Below are 19,833 nucleotides of genomic sequence, written 5' to 3'. Positions count from 1 at the left end.
TATATCATATTTTACTGATTCTAATATACACATTTAAACACTTCTAAGTAAGGATGAATCTCATAATCTAGAACACCTTTTCATCACTGCCAGAGTCAGGCGTGGTGACTCACACCTGTAATCCGAACACTTTGGGAGGCTAAGGTGGGAGGCTTGCTTGAGCCCACGAGTTCAAGACCAGCCCAGTCAATGAAGTGAGATGCCATGTCCGCAAAAAATAAATGTAAAAATTAGCCTGGTGCAGTGGTGTGCGCCTGTAGTCCCAGCTACTTGGGAAGCTGAGATGGACAAATTGCTTGAGCCCAGGAGTTCAAGACCACCCCGGTAACATAGCAAGACCCCTTCTCTACAAAATAAAATTTCTTTTTTTCTTTTTTTTTTTTTGAGACGGAGTCTCGCTCTGCCGCCCAGGCTGGAGTACAGTGGCCGGATCTCAGCTCACTGCAAGCTCCGCCTCCCGGGTTTAGGCCATTCTCCTGCCTCAGCCTCCCGAGTAGCTGGGACTACAGGCGCCCGCCACCTCGCCCAGCTAGTTTTTTGTATTTTTAGTAGAGACGGGGTTTCACCGTGTTAGCCAGGATGGTCTCGATCTCCTGACCTCGTGATCCGCCCGTCTCGGCCTCCCAAAGTGCTGGGATTACAGGCTTGAGCCACCGCACCCAGCTCTACAAAATAAAATTTCTAAAAAATTAGCTGGGCACAGTGGTACCCACCTGTAGTCCCAGCTACTCAGGAGGCTGAAGTGGAAGGATTGTTTGAGCCCAGGAGATCAAGGCTACAGCAAGCCATGATTGCACCACATTACAGTGCAGGCTACAGAGTAAGACTCTGTCTCAAAAAAAAAAAAAAAAAAAAAATCACTGTCAGCAAGTGACAATATAATAGTAGTTATTCCTGATGGCATGACAGGTAACTGCCATCCCTGGTCACGTTAGACAAACCATTAAAAGACCATCTGAGGAAGATAGATGGGTCATGTTGTTGTTAGAAAACCTTTTGTGACATCTTCTGGTAAGATCAGGAAAGTGCAAGCATCAGAACTTAAATGTCAGTGACCTGGAAGAAAATCTTTTCAGGAAATGTTACAGCACCAGGGTTCTTAATGGCACTAAGGACAATTCTGTGTGTATGAGGGGAAAACACCTATTTTGATGACTTTACATCAAAAAATAATTCAGAAGAATCATATTCTAAATGTGAGGTGTCAGTAATACCTTAATCAATATACTTTGTTTCTATTTTCATTTTTATAACTGCATAAGAAATATAGGATAAAATATCACATAAGTCCAAAAGTTCTCCCTTTTCCCTTTCCCCTTTCCTTTCCTGACAGAGTCTTGCTCTGTTACCAGGCTGGAGTGCAGTGGTACGATCTTGGCTCACTACAACCTCTGCCTCTCAGGTTCAAGTGATTATCATACCTCAGTCTCCCAAATAGCTGGGATTACAGGTATGCACCACCACACCCAGCTAATTTGTGCACTTTTAGTAGATACGGGGTTTTGCCATGTTGGCCAGGCTAGTCTTGAACTCTTGGTCTCAAGTGATCCACCCACTTCAGCCTCCCAAAGTGTTGGGATTACAGGCATGAGACACCGTGCGTGGCCCAAGAGTTCTTTCAGTAAATACAAAACAAAAACTCTAAGTCCTAAGAGGTTATTGCATCAGAGGTATGGGCAGCAGTTTTCCTTAGTGTTAAATTTTTTTTAAAATGCAATTTATAATCAGTAGCATCTCAGATTTTATGAAATACTCTAAATCTCATTTTATGTCAGAAGCATTTTAGTTTCTCTCATGTAGATTTTACACATTCATGATAAGACCATTTCTATGTATTTTATTTTTTCTTCCATTTTCTCATTGGCAGTCTATTTATTTTTGCCTGTTTTGTAAGCAGCTACTTTATTGAATTCTCTTACTGTTTATAATTTTTTCATGGATTCTTTTGGGTTTTACAGGTATACAATGAAATAAAATTTAAACTCAAATTATTTTAAACCATCTTCTGAAATTTTACCTCGATGAAGGTAAAGATTTTCTACTACTTTTACTCTTCTACCTTGAGCACTTAGCATATTACCTTGCACAAAGCGGGTAATCAATACATATTTGTTAAATGAATTATATTAACGTATCTTACTTTGTAAAGTTACCACAACCCCTCCCCCAACAGAGATGTTGAGTTTAGTGGGGAAAAAAAAAAATCAAATATAAACCAGTATATAGTATTCCTATTTACTTCTCTCCACATGTACACACACAAATCCTGTAAGAAATCAGATATTTTATAATCAAATCTATACATGTTTGGTTATAATTAGATGTATTTTAATCATTAAAGACTCTAATTATGAAATAAGTGTTTTATTTTAAATGCTTACCTTTTGGATCTTAGATCTGACGGCTCAAACTGGATATTCATAGGTCCAGGATCTCTTTCATGATCTACCTTAGAGGTGCCAAGATGCCTAGAATCACTATTCATATTTGCCATTTTTCTCACACTCTAAGCACTGAAGAAGTTAGTCCTACACAAAGAAGATAAATAATTTAGTTTAATTTTAAAATATTTTATTATCCATAACTCATAAATATTCATGAATAAGAAACTGGAAAAATACTGGAATTTGCTGAAGATATCTTAATGAGGTATATGCCTGAAATATGTATCAGAAACTTGCTAACCTTAAATGGAGTTATTTCTTATTTTTCAGCTTACTAAAAAATAAGTGGGGCAATTCATTTTCAGTAATAAAACAGATTAGGCTATTTGGACTAATTTTTCCTGCAGGAAAAAAAACTAAAAATACTGAATAAAATACTTTTAAAATCTTTAGCTTATTCCCTCATAAGGGAACTACAAAGAAGTCTTCTTAAAATGGACCAGAGGCTATAGTGTCTCACACCTATAATCCCAGCATTTTGAGAGGCTGAGGTAGATTGCTTGAGGCTGGGAGTTTGAGATGAGCCTGGGCAAAAATGGCACAACCTCATCCCCACTAAAAAACAGACAAAAGTAGTGGGGGGTGGTGGCACATGCCTGTAGTCTCAGCTACTTTGGAGGCTGAGGCTGAAGTGGGAGGATTGCTTAAACCCAGGATTTGGAAGCTATAGTGAGCTATGATTGTGCCACTGCACTCCAGCCACCTGGGTGACGGAGTGAGACCCTGTCTCAAAACAAACAAACAAAAAATGACAAAAACCCAAACAAACTGGCCGGGTGGGGTGGCTCATGCCTGTAATCCCAGCACTTTGGGAAGCCAAGGTGGGTGGGTCACTTGAGTTCAGGAGTTTAAAACCAGTATGGCCTACATGGTGAAACCCTATCTCTACCAAAAATATAGAAAAATAGCCAGGTATGGTGGCATGCTCCTGTAATCCCAGTTACTCGGCAGGCTGAGGCAGGAGAATAGCTTGAACCCAGGAGGTGGAGGTTGCAGTGAGCCAAGATCGCACCACTGTACTTCAGCCTGGGCAATAGAGCGAGACTCCATCTCAAAAAAATAAATTAAAAAAACACCCCAAACTACTGACCACAGCATATGTGTGTATGAGCTTTTTTATTACCATAAACTGATAATTTACTACCATAAACTGCACCTCATGAGAATTTGCAAGGAACACTGAAAGCTATGAATGTAATTTAAGATTAACCTGCTTGGTAGCACTTACTTCTAGGTAACCAATAGAAGCAAATGTAAATCTTTCCTGTGAAGACACACCTTCATCGTAGGCCTTAAAGAAGTCCTGCTAACAATCATTTAAGGACAACAAACAGTGAGTCAAAAATAACCTAGCATAGCAGGAAATAAAGTACTATGAGTGAGAACAAGAAACAAAAGCAGAAACAGACCCATGAGAACTTCAACTATAAAAATCAACAGAAGAAAAATATAAAACAATAATATTTCCTATGTTTAAATAAATAACAGAAAAAGTAGACATTTTCAAAAAGTGACTTAGTATGTTTAAATAAGGACCAGAGTGAATTTTTAGGAAAAAAAAAATTCAAGAGCCAAAATTCAACACTCAATGAATGAGTTTAAAAGTTGAAGAGAAAATTAATAACACAGAAGATAAGTCAGAAGAAACTACCTAGAATGTGGCAGAGAGAGAAAAATAAAGGCAGAAAATGTGGAAGGTGTTTAAGAAACATGGAAGATAGAATGAGAAGGTCTAACAAGCATGTAATTGGAGAATCAGAAAGAAAGAAGACAGAAGTAATATCTGTAGAGATAATGGCTGATCATTAAAGGTACCTATCTACAGATTTATGAAATTTAATGAATGTAAGGAATAAATATTATAGGGTTTGAAAAAAATAAGTAGGGCTGGGCACGGTGGCTCACATCTGTAATCCCAACACTTTGGGGGGTCGAGGTGGGCGGATCACTTGAGGTCAGGAGTTTGAGACCTGCATGGCTAACATGGTGAAACACCGTCTCTACTAAAAATATAAAAATTAGCCAGGCGTGGTGGTGGGCACCTGTAATTCCAGCTTCTTGGGAGGCTGTGGTGGGAAAATCGCTTGAACCAGGGAGGCAGAGGTTGCAGTGAGCCAAGATTGCACTACTGCACTCCAGCCTGGTCATCACAGAGTGAGACCTCTTCTCAAAAAAATAAAACAAACAAAACAAAACAAAAAGAAAAAAAGAATTAAAATTCCAGACCAAAGGGGGAAAAAAAAAGTCAGATGAAGGTCTTGGAATTAAAATGTCCAAAGGTCCTTATGTTGTCCAGATCAATATCACACATTGATGTTGTTATTTTAAGGTAACTATTAATAGAAAGCAGTGTATAACCTTACATTTAGTAGAGGGGAAAGAAGAAGGATAAAAAATATCTGAACTAAAGGAAGGCAAAAGAGGAGAAAAAATACAAAATAGGTGGGAAAAAGTAGAAAGCACAGGATAAATAAGATCCTCTCATTCTTTCTTCAGCCTATGCTAATCATATCTTTCCTATCACTATACAGAAGCTGTTCTTATTGGATCACTAAAGACCTCCGTATCGCTCACCCCAAGGGTTATTTTTCAGTCCTTAACTTACTTGACCTATTGGAAATATTTGCCAAAAGGATCACTTTCCTCCTTGATAAGCTGGATTCACTAAGCCTCCAGGTTTTTCCCCTACCTCACTGGTCCCTCCTACTTCTCTGCCTCCTTTGATGCTTTCTCATTTCTCAGATCCCTTTACAGTTGCAGAGTTCCAAGGTTCAGTCTTGATCTACCCTCAATCTCTTGGTAATCTTATGCAGTCTTATGGTTTTACTATCATAGCTTGTGCTGTCCAATACAGTAGCCACTAGTTAGATGTGGCTACTTAAATTAACTAAAATAAAAACATTCAGTACCTCAGTCACACTAGCTACATCTGATGTGCTCAAAATCCACATGTGGCTAGTGGCTACCATATTAGACAGTATAGATATAAACATTTTTCCATCATTGTAGAAAGTTCTGTTGATTTAGGCAATGACAACTTCCACGCTAATATCTCTAGCCTAAACTTCTCTTTTGAATTTCAGACTTGTATATTCAACTGCCTGCTCAACATCTTTAGCTAGATGTAACAGACAACTCAAACCTAACATGTCCAAAACGGGATTTCTGATTTTCTTCCCCCAAAACTACCCCACCTAGTGTTTTCCTATTTCAGTTGATAAAATCTCTTTCTACCTGCTCAGGCCAAAATTCTTGGAACCACTCATTACGTCTTTTTCTCAGTCTACATTCAACCCATTAGGAAATCTTATTGGCTTTTCCTTCAAATATATCCAGAATCTAATCACTATCATTTCTTACCAAGATTACCACAACAGCATTCTAACGGAGCTCCCTGCTTCTATCCTTATCCCCCTACACTCTACACTACACAGCATGTCAAGAGTTGTAGAAAAGGGTAATAAGGAATCTGGCCTTACCCAGCTTGTTGTTAGAATTAAAGGGAGTGCTACTGACACCCAGTGGGTAGAGGTCGGGGATGCTGATGAAATAAATAGGTCTTAACATGTAAAAGCAAAGTATGTAGCTCTATTACTTACCCTGTAAGTTACTATTATTATCCTTATTTTATAGATAAGGATACACAGCAGAGAAGTAACTGATCACAAAGTTAGTAAGTGGCAGAGTTGAAATTAAAAATGAGGTAGTCTAAATCCAGAGCCTGTGCGCTTTACCACTACGGTGTGCTGTCTTTCCTGATCCTTGCCAGTTCTTTCTCAGTCCCCTGTATCTTTCACCTTCTTCTATTTCTTGTTACTGCCCAGACTACACAACAAGTACAGTTTTATTGTTGCCATATTTGTTTAATGGACTCATATGTCCACTTTTCTTAATTTTCTAAATGTAACATTTATGAAACAGTAGGAAGAAAATAAAGTTTTTGAATCGGAAATCCTGTATCTAACACTCACTACCTGTGTAACTTGGCACTAACCATTTAATCTCCATGAAACTATCTCTGCATCTTCAAAATTAAAAAAAATTAATGTTCAAGGATTAAATGAGATTACACATATTACATTTAGCATAATTTTTTTTTTTTTTTTTTTTTTTTTTTGAGACAGGTTCTCACTCTGTCACCCAGGCTGGAGTGCAGCGACATGACCATGGCTCACTGCGGCCATGACCTCTTGGGCTTCAGTGATCCTCCCACCTCAGTGTGCACCACCATGCCTGGCTAATTTTTTTTTTTTGGTAGAGACGGGGTTTTACTATGTTGCCCAGGCTGGTCTTGAACTCCTGATCTCAAGTCATCTTTTTGCCTCAGCTTTCCAAAATGCTAGGATTAAAGGCATGAGCCACCATGTCTGACTTCATTTAGTACTTTGTAATGGGAAAATAAATGTTCAAATGTATTATCATTCCCATCAAAAACCAAATGAAAACACTTGCTCTTTTTTTTTTTAAACATAGGCAGCCTCTTGAGGTTTTTCCTTTTTTAAGTGAAAAAAATTCTTCTTCAGTAAAGAACATCTAGGTAAATGATGTCAACCTGCCACTGATTATTATGTGATACAGATGTTGGCAACATGTTCCATTTCCCAAATATGTGCATTTTCTTTTCTCTGTTGCTTTGATTTCCACTTCCCTTTTCTCTTCTGCTTTTCTGCCCAACGTTTAAGCAAGTCAAAGCTCTCTTTAACTTAGTCCTACTAAAGACAAACAAAGTTAAATAAAAATATTAAAGTAGTACCTTACAACAGTAACTTAAAAAAAAGTAAAACCAAAATACCACTATTTCCAAACAAGAAGGGCTTCATTTCTATATCTTATGAAGGGAGTGTGATGGTAAAAATGATGATCTATTTTAAGATGTGACAACTAAAATACTGAGTAATGGTAAACCCCGAACAATATATTCATTCAACAAGTTCTCAACAAGTCCCTACAATATACTGAGGTATTGAAAAACATAGAAAAAAAAATTTAAGTCATGATCCCTACCCTCAATAAAGTTAAAAAAAAATCATTTATGAAGCCTAGAGAACTCAAGTAACTTGTCCTAAATCACTTGAATAATAAAACATAGTAGGATGCTAATAACCAATTCCCATTTTCAGTTCTTCATTTCACCTTTAGCTCAAATCTACACCAACTGCTAGCCCTAGCTGTCAAATTAGCTTAGTAATAGATCAGTGCAAAATGTATTCTTTTAAGGTAAAAAGAATAAATAAGCTGACTCTTTGAGACATAGATTCATATAATGTATTATACACATTCGAAAATCTATAGCATAAAAATGTTCTTGACTATAAAGTATATTATTCAATAATTGTTATGAAAATCCCACTAAGATGGGACCAACTGAGATAAAGTTACTCATTACTGTTAATTTCATTAAAATAGTTGAGAAGCAAAAAACAAAAGCCTGCTCTTTCTCTTCCTTCCTTTACATAATTAAACTGATTAACAATTCTATTGACTTGTTTGGTCTTAAGTTTTAAAATCAAAAGGCAGAATTTTTCAAAATTAACCTTCTAATTTATGACATTAAGATGCAATGAAGTTAGGATTGATGGAATCTGTTAAATTTTCTTAGTTTAAAACTATCAGATTGACTAATTAACTTGAAAAGATGATTCCCCAGATGTAATAAATGAAAACATTCTATATAAATGGGCCTGGCATGGTGGCTTATTCCTGTAATCCCAGTACTTCGGGAGGCTAAGGCAGGAGGACCCTCTGAGGCCAGGAGATTCAGAGTCGAGACCAACCCTGGCAACATGGCAAGACCGTATCTCTACAAAATTTTATATATATATTAGCCAGGCATGGTGGTGCTCGCCTATAGTCCCAGCTACTCAGGAGGCTGAGGTGGGAGGACAGTTGGAGCAAGAGGGTTTGAGGTCTCAGTGAGCTATGATCACACCTCTGCAGTCCAGTCTGGGCAGAAGAGTGAGACCTTGTCTCAAAAAATAAAATACAATACAATACCAACAAAAAATATGTTTTAAATTAACCTGGGTGTAGCACCAGAATTAAAAGCTTAGGAAAGAAATAAACATACTGTAGAGAAGTTCCATTTAGAATTGTATTATAGCTTTACAGATTTTTAAAGCATTCTCTCAATTCAAAAAATTAAACATTTTAGAAGTTGAAAAGATGATTGTAAGGAAGCCAGTATCCTTTCATCAAAAAGAATAACATAGAACTTGGGAAAAACTTGTTCAGGAAACTCTAAAACACATGAAATTTTAAAAAACCAATAAGTTAGTAAGTACAAGCATTTAGAACAATGTCAACCACTTACCAAACTGTGTAAAAGTTTGCTATTATTATTTTTGAACTTAATGAAGGTTAATAAAAGTTTTATATTGTAGGGAAGAACAGCAATCTATATAATTGTTAAGAAATGTCAGAGAAAAATTTTAATATTGATAAGTAGCCAGAACCTTATCACTCCTAAATCTCCAACAACGGATAAAAGCACTTTGAGAAAGTACCGCAAAGCATTAATTTGTTTGAATTATACACACTGGGTAATTTGAGATTTAGGCTATTCTGGTGCTATCAAGTAGTATGTGGTGGTTGACAGCTCACAAGTAAGATTGCCTGGATGTGAATCTTGGCTCTGCCATTCATTAACTGTGCAACTTTGGACAACTTACTTAAATTCCCCAAGATTCACGGGTTTTGGAAATAATAAAAACACTAGTCTTACAGGGTTTCGGATGAAAATGAGATAATACATATAATGTGCCTGGTACACAGTGAATATTCAATAAACATAACTATCACTTTTTATTATGAATTTGGCTGTTTAAAACTAGAAAAATTACTCATTGGAAGGACATACAAGAAGAAACTTTTTTTAAAAGAAAAAGAAAAAATATGTATTGGCTTAATTTAGCGGCCTGAACAAAATCAGCTGACATATCTACATGCCTTTAGTGTAAAGTTAGCAAACTTAGCAAGGTAAGAAAAATAAAAAGGTTGACCTTCATATAACAGAATTATTGAACTGCCACAAACAAGATAGCACTAAAGGATATCAAAAAGACAAAACTTGGTGTCATTTATGAAGGAAAATTGAGAGAAAAAGACAAGTTAATAGAAGATAGTGGGAGACGGAACTAACATTTATTTATTGAATGCCTAATACTGGCCTAATGTTTTACATGTTATTGTTTAAATCCAACTAATCTTTAGAATTTGGGAAATGGGTATTACCTTCATATCACAGAAAGAAAGAAAAGAAAGAAAGGAAGGAAGGAAGGAAGGAGGGAAAGGGAAAGGGAAAGGGAAAAAAGGAAAGGAAAGGAAAGGAAAGAAATTGAAGCTCAGAGAAGTAACTTGTCCTAAATCACTAAGCTAATAAAACCATATTTGGGATTGAAACCAGGTCACTTTGATTCTAAATGCTATTTCCAGTATACTCTAATGTCTGCCTTAAAAAGGAGGAGTTAGGCTAGAAGACAAAAGAAGCATCTGAAAATCAGGTCTTCTTTGTTTAGTTTTATAAATATAAAATAATAGCTATAATGGCAAATGACCTTAAACTCTTTTTTTTTTTTTTTTTTTTGTGATGGAGTCTCGCTCTGTCACCCAGGCTGGAGTGCAGTGGTGCAATCTCGACTCACTGCAACCTCCGCCTCCCAGGTTCAAGCAATTCTCCTGCCTCAGCCTCCCAAGTAGCTGGGACTACAGATGCCCGCCACCACAAAAAAACACAAAAAACACAAAGCTAATTTTTTTGTGTTTTTAGTAGAGACGGGGTTTCACCATATTGGCCAGGCTGGTCTCGAACTCCTGACCTTGTGATCTGCCGGCTTCGGCCTCCCAAAGTGCTAGGATTACAGGCATGAGCCACTGCGCCCGGCTGGCCTCAAACTCTTTAAGACATAATCAAGACTAGAATGAGTGAAACTTCATGCCTGGGTATCCGGATTACACATTAAACACCATGAATCTGTTTTTCTTGAAGCAAGCTAGTTTAGGTAAATTTCTTTTGTTGAACTTTTCTGTCTCAAGGTTCAATATTTCCTTAGCCAGCAACAACCCTTCCAGTGGCAGTGAAACAAGGGAAAGGACAGAGTAGTAAAAACATATCTGCCTAAACAATGGCAGAAATATATGGCTATACTTTCTAATTTACTTTGTAAACCAATATACTCTGTAGTATTCGTTCCTAAACTAAACTGAGAATGTGGGTGAGTTTAGAGAGAGAATATCCTTTCACTTTCTGGAAATTAATACTTTACTTAAAGATTGAAAGTGAAGAAACCAGGAAAGAGGAGAAATCTAGAAAGATCCTTGGATTTCAGTGAACCTTACCAAAAAGTGAAATCAAGGTTGGGGAAAAATGTGAGGGCCACTGAGGAATTAAAATTTCCAGTTTAGTCACCTATGTGTATTTGTTCTGAGCAAATCCAAAGTTCTGTGGCATAGTAGAATTAGCTATTTATTCTAAATAAGTAGAAAACTGATGATTTTAAATAACAAATCATAAATGAGGAGTTCAAAGTCCCTGGTGCCTTTCAAAGATTTATAATATTCAAGTAAATAAGAATAACTGAAAGAAAATTTTTGCAGTTGTCTCAATTAGTCAACTAGCACGATCTCAAATTTTCAACAGCAATTTAATGCCTTCTCATTTTTCCCCACACAGAGCCAAGGTGGAATTTTTTTTTATTTCAATTTTTTAATTTTTAATTTTTTTTGTAGATGGTACAAGTTTTATCACAACAGAAACAACTATACTTGTTGCTCCTGAGAATTTTAGGTGACTACAGATATGCTTTTCTTTCTTTCTTTCTCTCTCTCTCTCTTTCTTTCTTTCTTTCTTTTCTTTCCTTCTTTCTTTTGAGACAGGGTCTCACTTTGTCACCCAGGCTGGAGTGCAGTGGCACAATCTGGGCTTGCTGCAACCTCCTCCCGCCAGGCTCAAGCTGTCCTCCCACCTCAGCCTCCCAAGTAGCTGTGACCCCAGTTGTGCGCCACTATGTTGCCCAGCCTAGCCTCAAGTAATCTTCTTGCCTCAGCCTCCCAAAGTACCAAAGTGCTGGGATTATAGGCATGAGCCACCATGCCTAGTCTTAAAGTTTTTTTGAATGTCTTGATGAGAAGTATAAAATATTCTGAAGTTTGATGAATTACGTTGAGAGGTGAATTAGAGTTCCATAGCAAATATCACATAGGTGATAATGCAGAATAGTTTATCAATGATTAACTAAAATGCTAAATACTTCTATAACATTAATTTGTCAGACATAACATTGATATAATTTGCGCTAAATATACAAGATGACATAAACAGACATGCTCCAGCCTGGCCAACATGGTGAAACCCTGTCTCTACTAAAAATACAAAAATTAGCCAGGAGTGGTGGCACACGCCTGTAGTCCCAGCTACATGGGAGGCTGAGGTAGCAGAATTGCTTGAACCTGGAAGGCAGAGGTTGTAGAGCAAGACTCTGTCTCAAACAATACAAAACAAAACAAAACAAAACCAAACCCAGACATAATCACTTTAACATCTCACTCAATCTCTGAGTTTTAAAACAAAGTCCCAGATACAAGACCACTAAGTCAAACCTAAGTCATTAAATGAGTCTGTAATTGTTTAAGATTGGTTTTAGTATGGAGTTCTGCTATGATTTGAATGTTTGTGTCCCCTCCAAAATTAGTATGTTGAAACTTAATTGCCAATGTTACAGTATTAAGAGGTAGACCCTTTTGGAGGTAATTATGTCAGGAGGGCAGAACTCTTATGAATGGAGTGGGTTGAAGGGAACTAGCTAGACCCCTTTTGTCTTTCCATCCCTTCCCCCATGTGAGGACACAGCATCAAGGCACCATCTTGGAAGCAGAGACCAGATCCTCACTAAACATCTTGATTGGTACTTTCAACTTTTTTTTTTTTTTTTTTTTTTTTTGAGACGGAGTCTCACTCTGCCGCCCAGGCTGGAGTGCAGTGGCCGGATCTCAGCTCACTGCAGGCTCCGCCTCCCGGGTTCACGCAATTCTCCTGCCTCAGCCTCCCCAGTAGCTGGGACTACAGGCGCCCGCCACCTCGCCCGGCTAGTTTTTTGTATTTTTTAGTAGAGACGGGGTTTCACCGTGTCAGCCAGGATGGTCTCCATCTCCTGACCTCGTGATCCGCCCGCCTCGGCCTCCCAAAGTGCTGGGATTACAGGCTTGAGCCAGGTACTTTCAGCTTTTATTTAAAATGTTGGTGACTGAGCCAGGTATGGTGGCTCATGCCTGTAATCTCAGCTACTCGGGAGGCTGAGGTGAGAGAAGTGCTTGAGCCCAGGAGTTCGAGATTGTAGCGAACTACAGTGGCACCACTGCATTCCAGCCCAGGTGACAGAAGGAGACTCTGTCTCTAAAAGAACAAAAAATGTAGTGCCTGGACTGAAGCACTTCTCTCCATAAAAAGGACATAGAGAGTAATCAAAGAAAACTGGTATAACATTATTTTAAAAAGTTATTGACTGTGATTATTGGTGTATCTCAAAGAATATCAGCTCTTTCTATACTAGGCTCAGAAATGTCTTTTCACAATTCTTTGCAAAAACAAATCTATAGTATCTATGCCAAGATGCTAGCATCAATCTGTAATAGAATACACTAGCTTGTGCTCAAATAAATGTGACTATGGACCCACATACAACTATTATATATGTTCTTTCTCAGAGACTAAAAATGAGTATTACTGAATACTTCTGTGTATATTATAGAGTTTCAGATACTACATTTATGCTCAGAGTACTAGGCTAGGGGTTGACATATTTTTTTCTGTAAAGGGTCTGATAATAAATATTTAGGCTTTTTGAGGCATATAGTTTCTGCAGTTACTCAATTCTACCTGTTGAAAGGCAACTAAGTGTGCATGGCTGTGTTCCAATAGAACTTTATGAAAAAAATATATCTGTCAGCAGACCAAATTTGGTCATAGTTTACTTACCTCTGTAGTATGCCAACATAAAAGCAAATGGAATCACACCACAAAAAAGGCACCCTGGTGGAAGCAGTTATGCTATGTATATCAGTTATGCTATGTATATATGTTTTCTTCCGTATTAGTCTGTAACAGCTATAAACTCCAATAACAAACTTACCTAAATTGCTTCCTGATGAATCATGTACTGGTTAGCCGATAGGATCTATAATGCTCCTATTCTGATGTGACAGTTGGAACATGCTTCCAACCTGATCAATAAATGCTTCAAAAGGCATTAAATTTGACAGTGCCGGAAGATAGTGTGGTCTCACAAAGAAATTACCAAAGCAATGCTATGGTACCAAAGAATCTCTCCTTCTACACTGGAAACACTAAATGTTCTCAAGTTATATTTAAGTGATAAGAAAGAAAGAACCCTAGCAAAGGACAGAAATTTAAGTATGCTATAAAATGCAGGCCTGGTAGACATTTTTAACCTCTAAGTGATTTTTTTTTAACTTTTATGCCCATATATACTTTTTAAAAAAATACCATATAGGTCCAGTGTGGTGGCTCATGCCTGTAATCCCAATGCTTCGGGAGACTGAAGCAGGCGGATTGCTTGAACCCAGGAGTTCAAGGTTACAGTGAGCTATGATAGTGCCACTGCACTAAAGCTTGAGTATCAGAGCAAAAAGAACCCCAAAAAGAAAAAAAAATACTAAACAATACTATTTTAATTTGTAGTTCAGGTTGGTATTCCATCCTCCTATGCTGAGTTACCCTTTATTGTAAATATTAAGGGTATTACAAAATCACAATTAAAAGTATATTATTTTATGTATGTAACTGAAATATATAGTATTTAAGATTGTGATTGGACATCTAAGGCTAACTGGCTGGCCACGTGTCTCACGCCTGTAATCCCAGCACTTTGGGAGGCCGAGTCAGGCGGATCACGAGGTCAGGAGATTGAGACCATCCTGGCCAACATGGTGAAACCCCGTCTCTACCAAAATACAAAAAAAAAAATTAGCCGGGTGTGGTGGCGTGTGCCTGTAGTCCCAGCTACTTGGGAGGCTGAGGCAGAGGAATCGCTTGAACTCAGGAGGCAGAGGTTGCAGTGAGCCGAGATCGCGCCACTGCACTCCAGCCTGGCAACAGAGCGAGACTCCATCTCAAAAAAAAAAAAAAGAAAAGAAAAGAAAAGAAATCTAAGTCTAGCTGTTCTCAGAGGTCTAGGGGAAGGAAAGGTAAATTTTATTTTCTTAGAAACAAAGAAACTATAGATGACAACTTTTTTTTTTTTTTTTTTGGACAGGGTCTCGCTCTGTGGCTCAGGCTGGAGTGCAGTGGTGCAATCTTGGCTCACTGCAACCTCTGCCTGCCAGGCTCAAGTGATTCTCCTGCCTCAGCCTCCCAAGTAGCTGGGATTACAGATGAGAGGCACACCACCACGCCTGGATGATTTTTGTATTTTTAGTAGAGACAGGGTATAACCATGTTCGCCAGGCTGGTCTTGAACTCCTAACCTCAAATGATCCGTCCACTTCAGCCTCCCAAAAGTGTTGGGATTACAGGTGTTAGCTACCACAATCGGCCCAACCTTCTATCTTAACATGAAGTTTGTAGTTGTTTACGAGGCAGAGAGATTTTTCTTAAGTTAGGACATGGGTTATTTTGACCTATTGAAACATTTTTTTGTTTTGTTTTGTTTTGTTTTGTTTTTTTGAGACAGAGTCTCACTCTGTCACCAGGCTGGAGTGCAGTGTGGCACGATCTCGGCTCACTGCAACCTCCGCCTCCCAGGTTCAAGAGATTCTCCTGCCTTAGCCTCGTGAGTAGCTGGGACTACAGGCATGCGCCACCACACCTGGCTAGTTTTGGTATTTTTTTTAGTAGAGACTGGGTTTTACCATATTGGCCAGGACAGTCTTGATCTCATGACCTCGTGATGTGCCTGCCTCAGCCCCCCAAAGTGCTGGGATTACAGGTGTGAGCCACTGCGCCCGGCCAAAACGTTTTTAAAAAACCTTTCTCCTCAGCAGCTGCCTGCTATCCTACATATGTCAGATCTTTGTCATGTCTGAAAATATTAAAAAGAAAAAAGGGGCCGGGCGCGGTGGCCCACGCCTGTAATCGCAGCACTTTGGGAGGCCAAGGCGGGAGGATCATTGAGATCAGGAGTTCAAGACCAGGCTGGCCAACATGGTGAAACCCCATTTCTACTAAAAATACAAAAATTATTGGGGCGTGGTGGCGGGCAGCTGTAATCCTAGCTACTCAGGAGGCTGAGGCACGAGAATCGCTTGAACCAGGGAGGCGGAGGTTGCAGTGAGCCAAGATCGCTCCACTGCACTCCAGCCTGGGCGATAGAGCGAGACTCTGTGTGTGTGGGCGGGGGGGGGGAGGGGAGAAAAGAAAAAAGAAAACAAAGTGGAGGTACAACTTATAGTGTGCTGATCTACGAGGGGGACGGAGCTCGGCAATGGATAAGACACTGCCCGGGAGTCATAACAATTAGGTTTTAGTCAAGTTTGCCATTAAATGGTTACCTGGTGTTGAGTGGGTTTCTCCAACTCGGTGGACTTCAGTTTCCTTCTCTGTAAAATGAGGAGAATGCGCTTGACTAGCTGCTCTCAAACCCCTCTTCCAGCTCTACTATGCTGACATGTCAAGCTACCCACTATCGACACACTCATTCTCACAACTGAGTCGTGTGAAAAGCGTGGCGAGGGCTTACCAGTCATGGCCCTCACCCCATCTGTGGTCCTAGCTCAAGGCCTAAAGGGGGTTCCTCCCTCATGTTCCCCCCTAGATCTCCCCAACTCGGGATGGAGAAAGGTGCTCCTAGCCGTGATCGCGCCACCTCACTCAAGCCCAAGCGACGGAGGGAGACCCTGTCTCAAGAGACAGAAAGAAGGGTGCTCCCATTCCTACAAGCTCCCCAATTCTCCTGCTCCCTCCTTCTCTCACCCGAGGGTCAGGGTGTTCATTTACCCTAATCCTATCTTTTCCCTAAGGCTCCAGCTGACACCGACTCCCACATACACTCGGATTCCCTCAGACCCCGAGGGACTCCTGACTTCCTTTCACTGAGCCCTTGAGGAGCGCGCGCAGTGCCTCCGGAGCAGTCTCCGCGGCTCCAGGCTTTGGCCTCCCCGATCCCCAAAAGAAGCTACGGTTCTGACGCGCTACATTGAAGAACTATCCCAGGTGACAGCCGGCTTCGCCCCAACCTCAACCCTTCCCGCCGCCTTCCCTCGGATACCTCCCCACCTCCCCGAGAGGCGAGTATGCTAGACGTGGGAACGTGATCTACCTGAGCAGGCCGAGCCTTCAACCTTGGAGAACTAGACGAGAAGATGAAGACTCCCTTCCCAAATTCTCACAATTTGCGACCGCGGGACTCCCAGTCCAAACAGGAAGCGGCAACAGACTAGGCCGCGGGGGCCGGCGGGGGTTGGAGTTCTGAATGCACCAAGCCGGCGGTCGCTGTCAAACCTCTCGCCGCTACGGACTACAACTCCCAGAGGGCTCTGCGACGGCCAGCACGCCCATCACCGCAGGGCCCAGCCCCAAGGCTTCAGGAGACTGGGCAGCCGGCCCGCCTAGGTAGGCAAGTCTGGTCGGAACTGCAGTCCGGAGTTTGCTCCAGTTCCTTGTCCCGGCTGGAGGCCGGGAGGGATAGTAGAAGGAATGCGATCTCTTGCCATTCATAGAGCCCCGGAGACCACGTGAGAAAACGCTGATGCGGCACCTCCATCTAGGGATCACCCCTCTTTTGGGCTTTCCAGGCGCGTGTTGTGTGATCTAGTTACGTCCTTGGACCCTACAGACGCAAAGGGAAGCTGGTTTGAAAAACTGTTGAGTTGGCATGCTCCCTCCGTCGTCTAGATATTTGGGTTTGTTTTTTAAAACTGTGTTTGCAAGTTAGTCTCTAGGCTAAAAGCGGCTTTACAAGGATTTTAGAGGCCCACCCCACATACCCAGCAATTTTCCCCAAAACCTCCCCAAGTAAACATACAGTCTAAGTAAAATTAATGTGTTTGTTATGAAAATCAGTTCAAGGTCAGTCCCTGAAAAGCATGTGGCAACCCTAAGCTCTTCTTTTTTTTTTTTTTTTTTTTTTTTTTTTTTTTTGAGACGGTGTCTGGCTCTGTTGCCCAGGCTGGAGTGCAGTGGCCGGATCTCAGCTCACTGCAAGCCCCGCCTCCCGGGTTCACGCCATTCTCCTGCCTCAGCCTCCCGAGTAGCTGGGAGTACAGGCGCCCGCCACCTCGCCCGGCTAATTTTTTTTTTTGTATTTTAGTAGAGACGGGGTTTCACCGTGTTAGCCAGGATGGTCTCGATCTCCTGAACTCGTGATTCGCCCGTCTCGGCCTCCCAAAGTGCTGGGATTACAGGCTTGAGCCACCGCGCCCGGCCTAGCTCTTCTTACAAAGGAAGCCAGTAGCTCTTTTTGTTTCTTTTTCTTTTTTCTGTTTAAACCAGAAAAAAAACAGTGTCTGTAATGCCAGAAAAAAACTCAAAATTTAGGCCGGCTCCGTGGCTTATGCCTGTAATCCCAGCATTTTGGGAGGTTGAGGTGGGAGAATCACTTGAGGCCACTTGAGTTGGAGACCAGTCTGGGCAACATAGGGAGACCCCATCTCTACAAAAGAATTCAAAAAATTAACTAGGGAGGGTGGCACCTGCCTGTAGTCAAGCTTACTTGGGAGGCTGAGGCAGGAGGATCGTTTGAGGCCAGGAGTTAAGGCGGCAGTGGGCTGTGATGGTGCCACTGCACTGTAGCCTGGATGACAGAGCAAGACCCTGTCTCAAAAACAAAACGAAACAAAACAAAAAACCTAAACTTGAAAATTCAAATTTAGACTGGGCACGGTGGCTTACACCTGTAATTGCAGCACTTTGGGAGGCTGAGGAGGGCAGATCACAAGGTCAGGAGTTTGAGATCAGCCTGACCAACATGGTGAAACCCGTCTCTACTAAAAATACAAAAATTAGCCAGGCATGGTGGCGGGTGCCTGTAATCCCAGCTACTCTGGAGGCTGAGGCAGAAGAATCGCTTGAACCCAGGAGGCAGAGGTTGCAATGGGCTGAGTTTGTGCCACTGCGCTCTGGCATGGGAGACAGAATAAAAATTCAAATTTAACAAATAGCTAACATTGAATGCCAAGAATTTTACGTGTATATCTTTTTAAGTCTTTACCACAGTTCTGGAAATGATAATATCTCTTTAAGTCTTTATCACAGCTCTAGAAATGTATATTTTTCCTGTCTTACAGATAAGGAAATAGTCCCAGAGAATTTAAGTGCCTTGTACAATGCCAAACAACTACTAAGTGGCAGAGGATCTGGAATTCGTGCTAAGATCTTATCCCAAAGCCTGTGTGCTCTCAAACATTGCATCTGTTATGGAGGGCTTGACAAATGCAAGGCAAACGATTTAATGAATGTTGTCTTTCAGGGAGATAAAAGTTGTTTTGCTGATGGTATTATTGTTCAAAAACTTTTTGAACTGCTCTTTGGCCCTGCCTTCAAGTCAGGGCCAGTCAAGTAACACAAGTCAGTAATACATTCTTTTGGTAGTTTCAGTGATAGCAAGCTTTCTTTTTTCTCTGCATTCCAGGCTGAGAAAATAATTTCAAGCAAGGCTGGGAAACACAAAAGTAAATAGTATGAAATTATGTCAGCAAAAAATGGGAAAAAAGTAGGGAACTAAAAAATGAATAAGCTGGCAAAACTGTCAGAAGCACCTTTTTTGGAAACTCTGAAACTGATTTAAAAAAAAAAAAAAAACAACCTCACAAAAGCCAGGAGAACATGTAATGAAGAAAAAACTGCTGAATTTTTGTAAGAGAGTTCTGTGGTCATCTACTTTTCAAGCTGGCAGTGGCCTTTAAGATGGCAGCCACATTCCTGGTGTGGGTTGCTGGCACCAGAGGGAGCACTATGGACCTTATCCTCAAGGAATTGTAGGTGTGTTTTGACCTCTCTGATGGTTTCCTGAAGGTTCAACTCAACGGCTTGCCTTTGTTTCACCTGCCTCAGAGCTTCCTCAGGGCTCAGGCAGCTTCCCAGGCAGTGTTTGTCAAAAACATTAGAGGCAAACAGCCAGTGTCACAGAAAGCATGGTATGAAAGCCAGGGCAAGCAATAAACAGACAAAAATCCTGGGAAGGAAGAGGCTGGAGAAGGAGATACTTGGGGGAATAAGGGCTTTGGAAAGCTTCATTTTTTTCTGGGGAATCTAGAAGGCCATCGGCATGCCCTGGTCTGGATGCATACTCAGAAAAAACCTAAGAACACTGTAAACTCTCACCTCTGACTGACCTTCAGTCTTAATGCAAGCAGGAAGTGAAGGCTAAGGCGGCATTGTAAACTACTTATTTGAGCATTGAAGGGGTGCTGCAACACATAGCTAATTGGCAAAGACTGGGAG

The 19,833-nt window shown here is 40.6% G+C and overlaps 1 protein-coding gene across 10 annotated transcripts in view; it reads right to left on the bottom strand.

The window, feature by feature from the left end:
* Positions 1-16,836, bottom strand: part of SLC38A9 (solute carrier family 38 member 9) — an 87,954-nt gene extending 71,118 nt beyond the window's left edge. For 4 of the 10 annotated variants that reach the window (XR_007726725.1, XM_050795135.1, XM_050795136.1 and 1 more), the window contains exons 1-3: positions 16,712-16,836; positions 15,945-15,992; positions 2,382-2,528 (exon numbers count right to left, since the gene is read on the bottom strand). Coding sequence is in view for 5 of the 10 variants with exons in the window: in XM_050795135.1 (XP_050651092.1) it covers positions 2,382-2,494 (113 nt within the window). In the remaining 5 variants the exon portion in view is untranslated. Of the gene's footprint in view, positions 1-713; positions 829-2,381; positions 2,529-15,944; positions 15,993-16,711 lie in introns of those variants that run through there. The other 6 variants (XR_007726724.1, XM_050795133.1, XM_050795140.1 and 3 more) reach the window with 4 other exon arrangements.
* Between the last annotated feature and the right edge of the window lie 2,997 nt (positions 16,837-19,833).

The sequence above is a fragment of the Macaca thibetana genome, chromosome 6, assembly GCF_024542745.1.
Source record: "Macaca thibetana thibetana isolate TM-01 chromosome 6, ASM2454274v1, whole genome shotgun sequence".
Classification (NCBI taxonomy): Eukaryota; Metazoa; Chordata; class Mammalia; order Primates; family Cercopithecidae; genus Macaca; species Macaca thibetana.
This window is presented reverse-complemented; position numbering and strand designations above follow the sequence as displayed.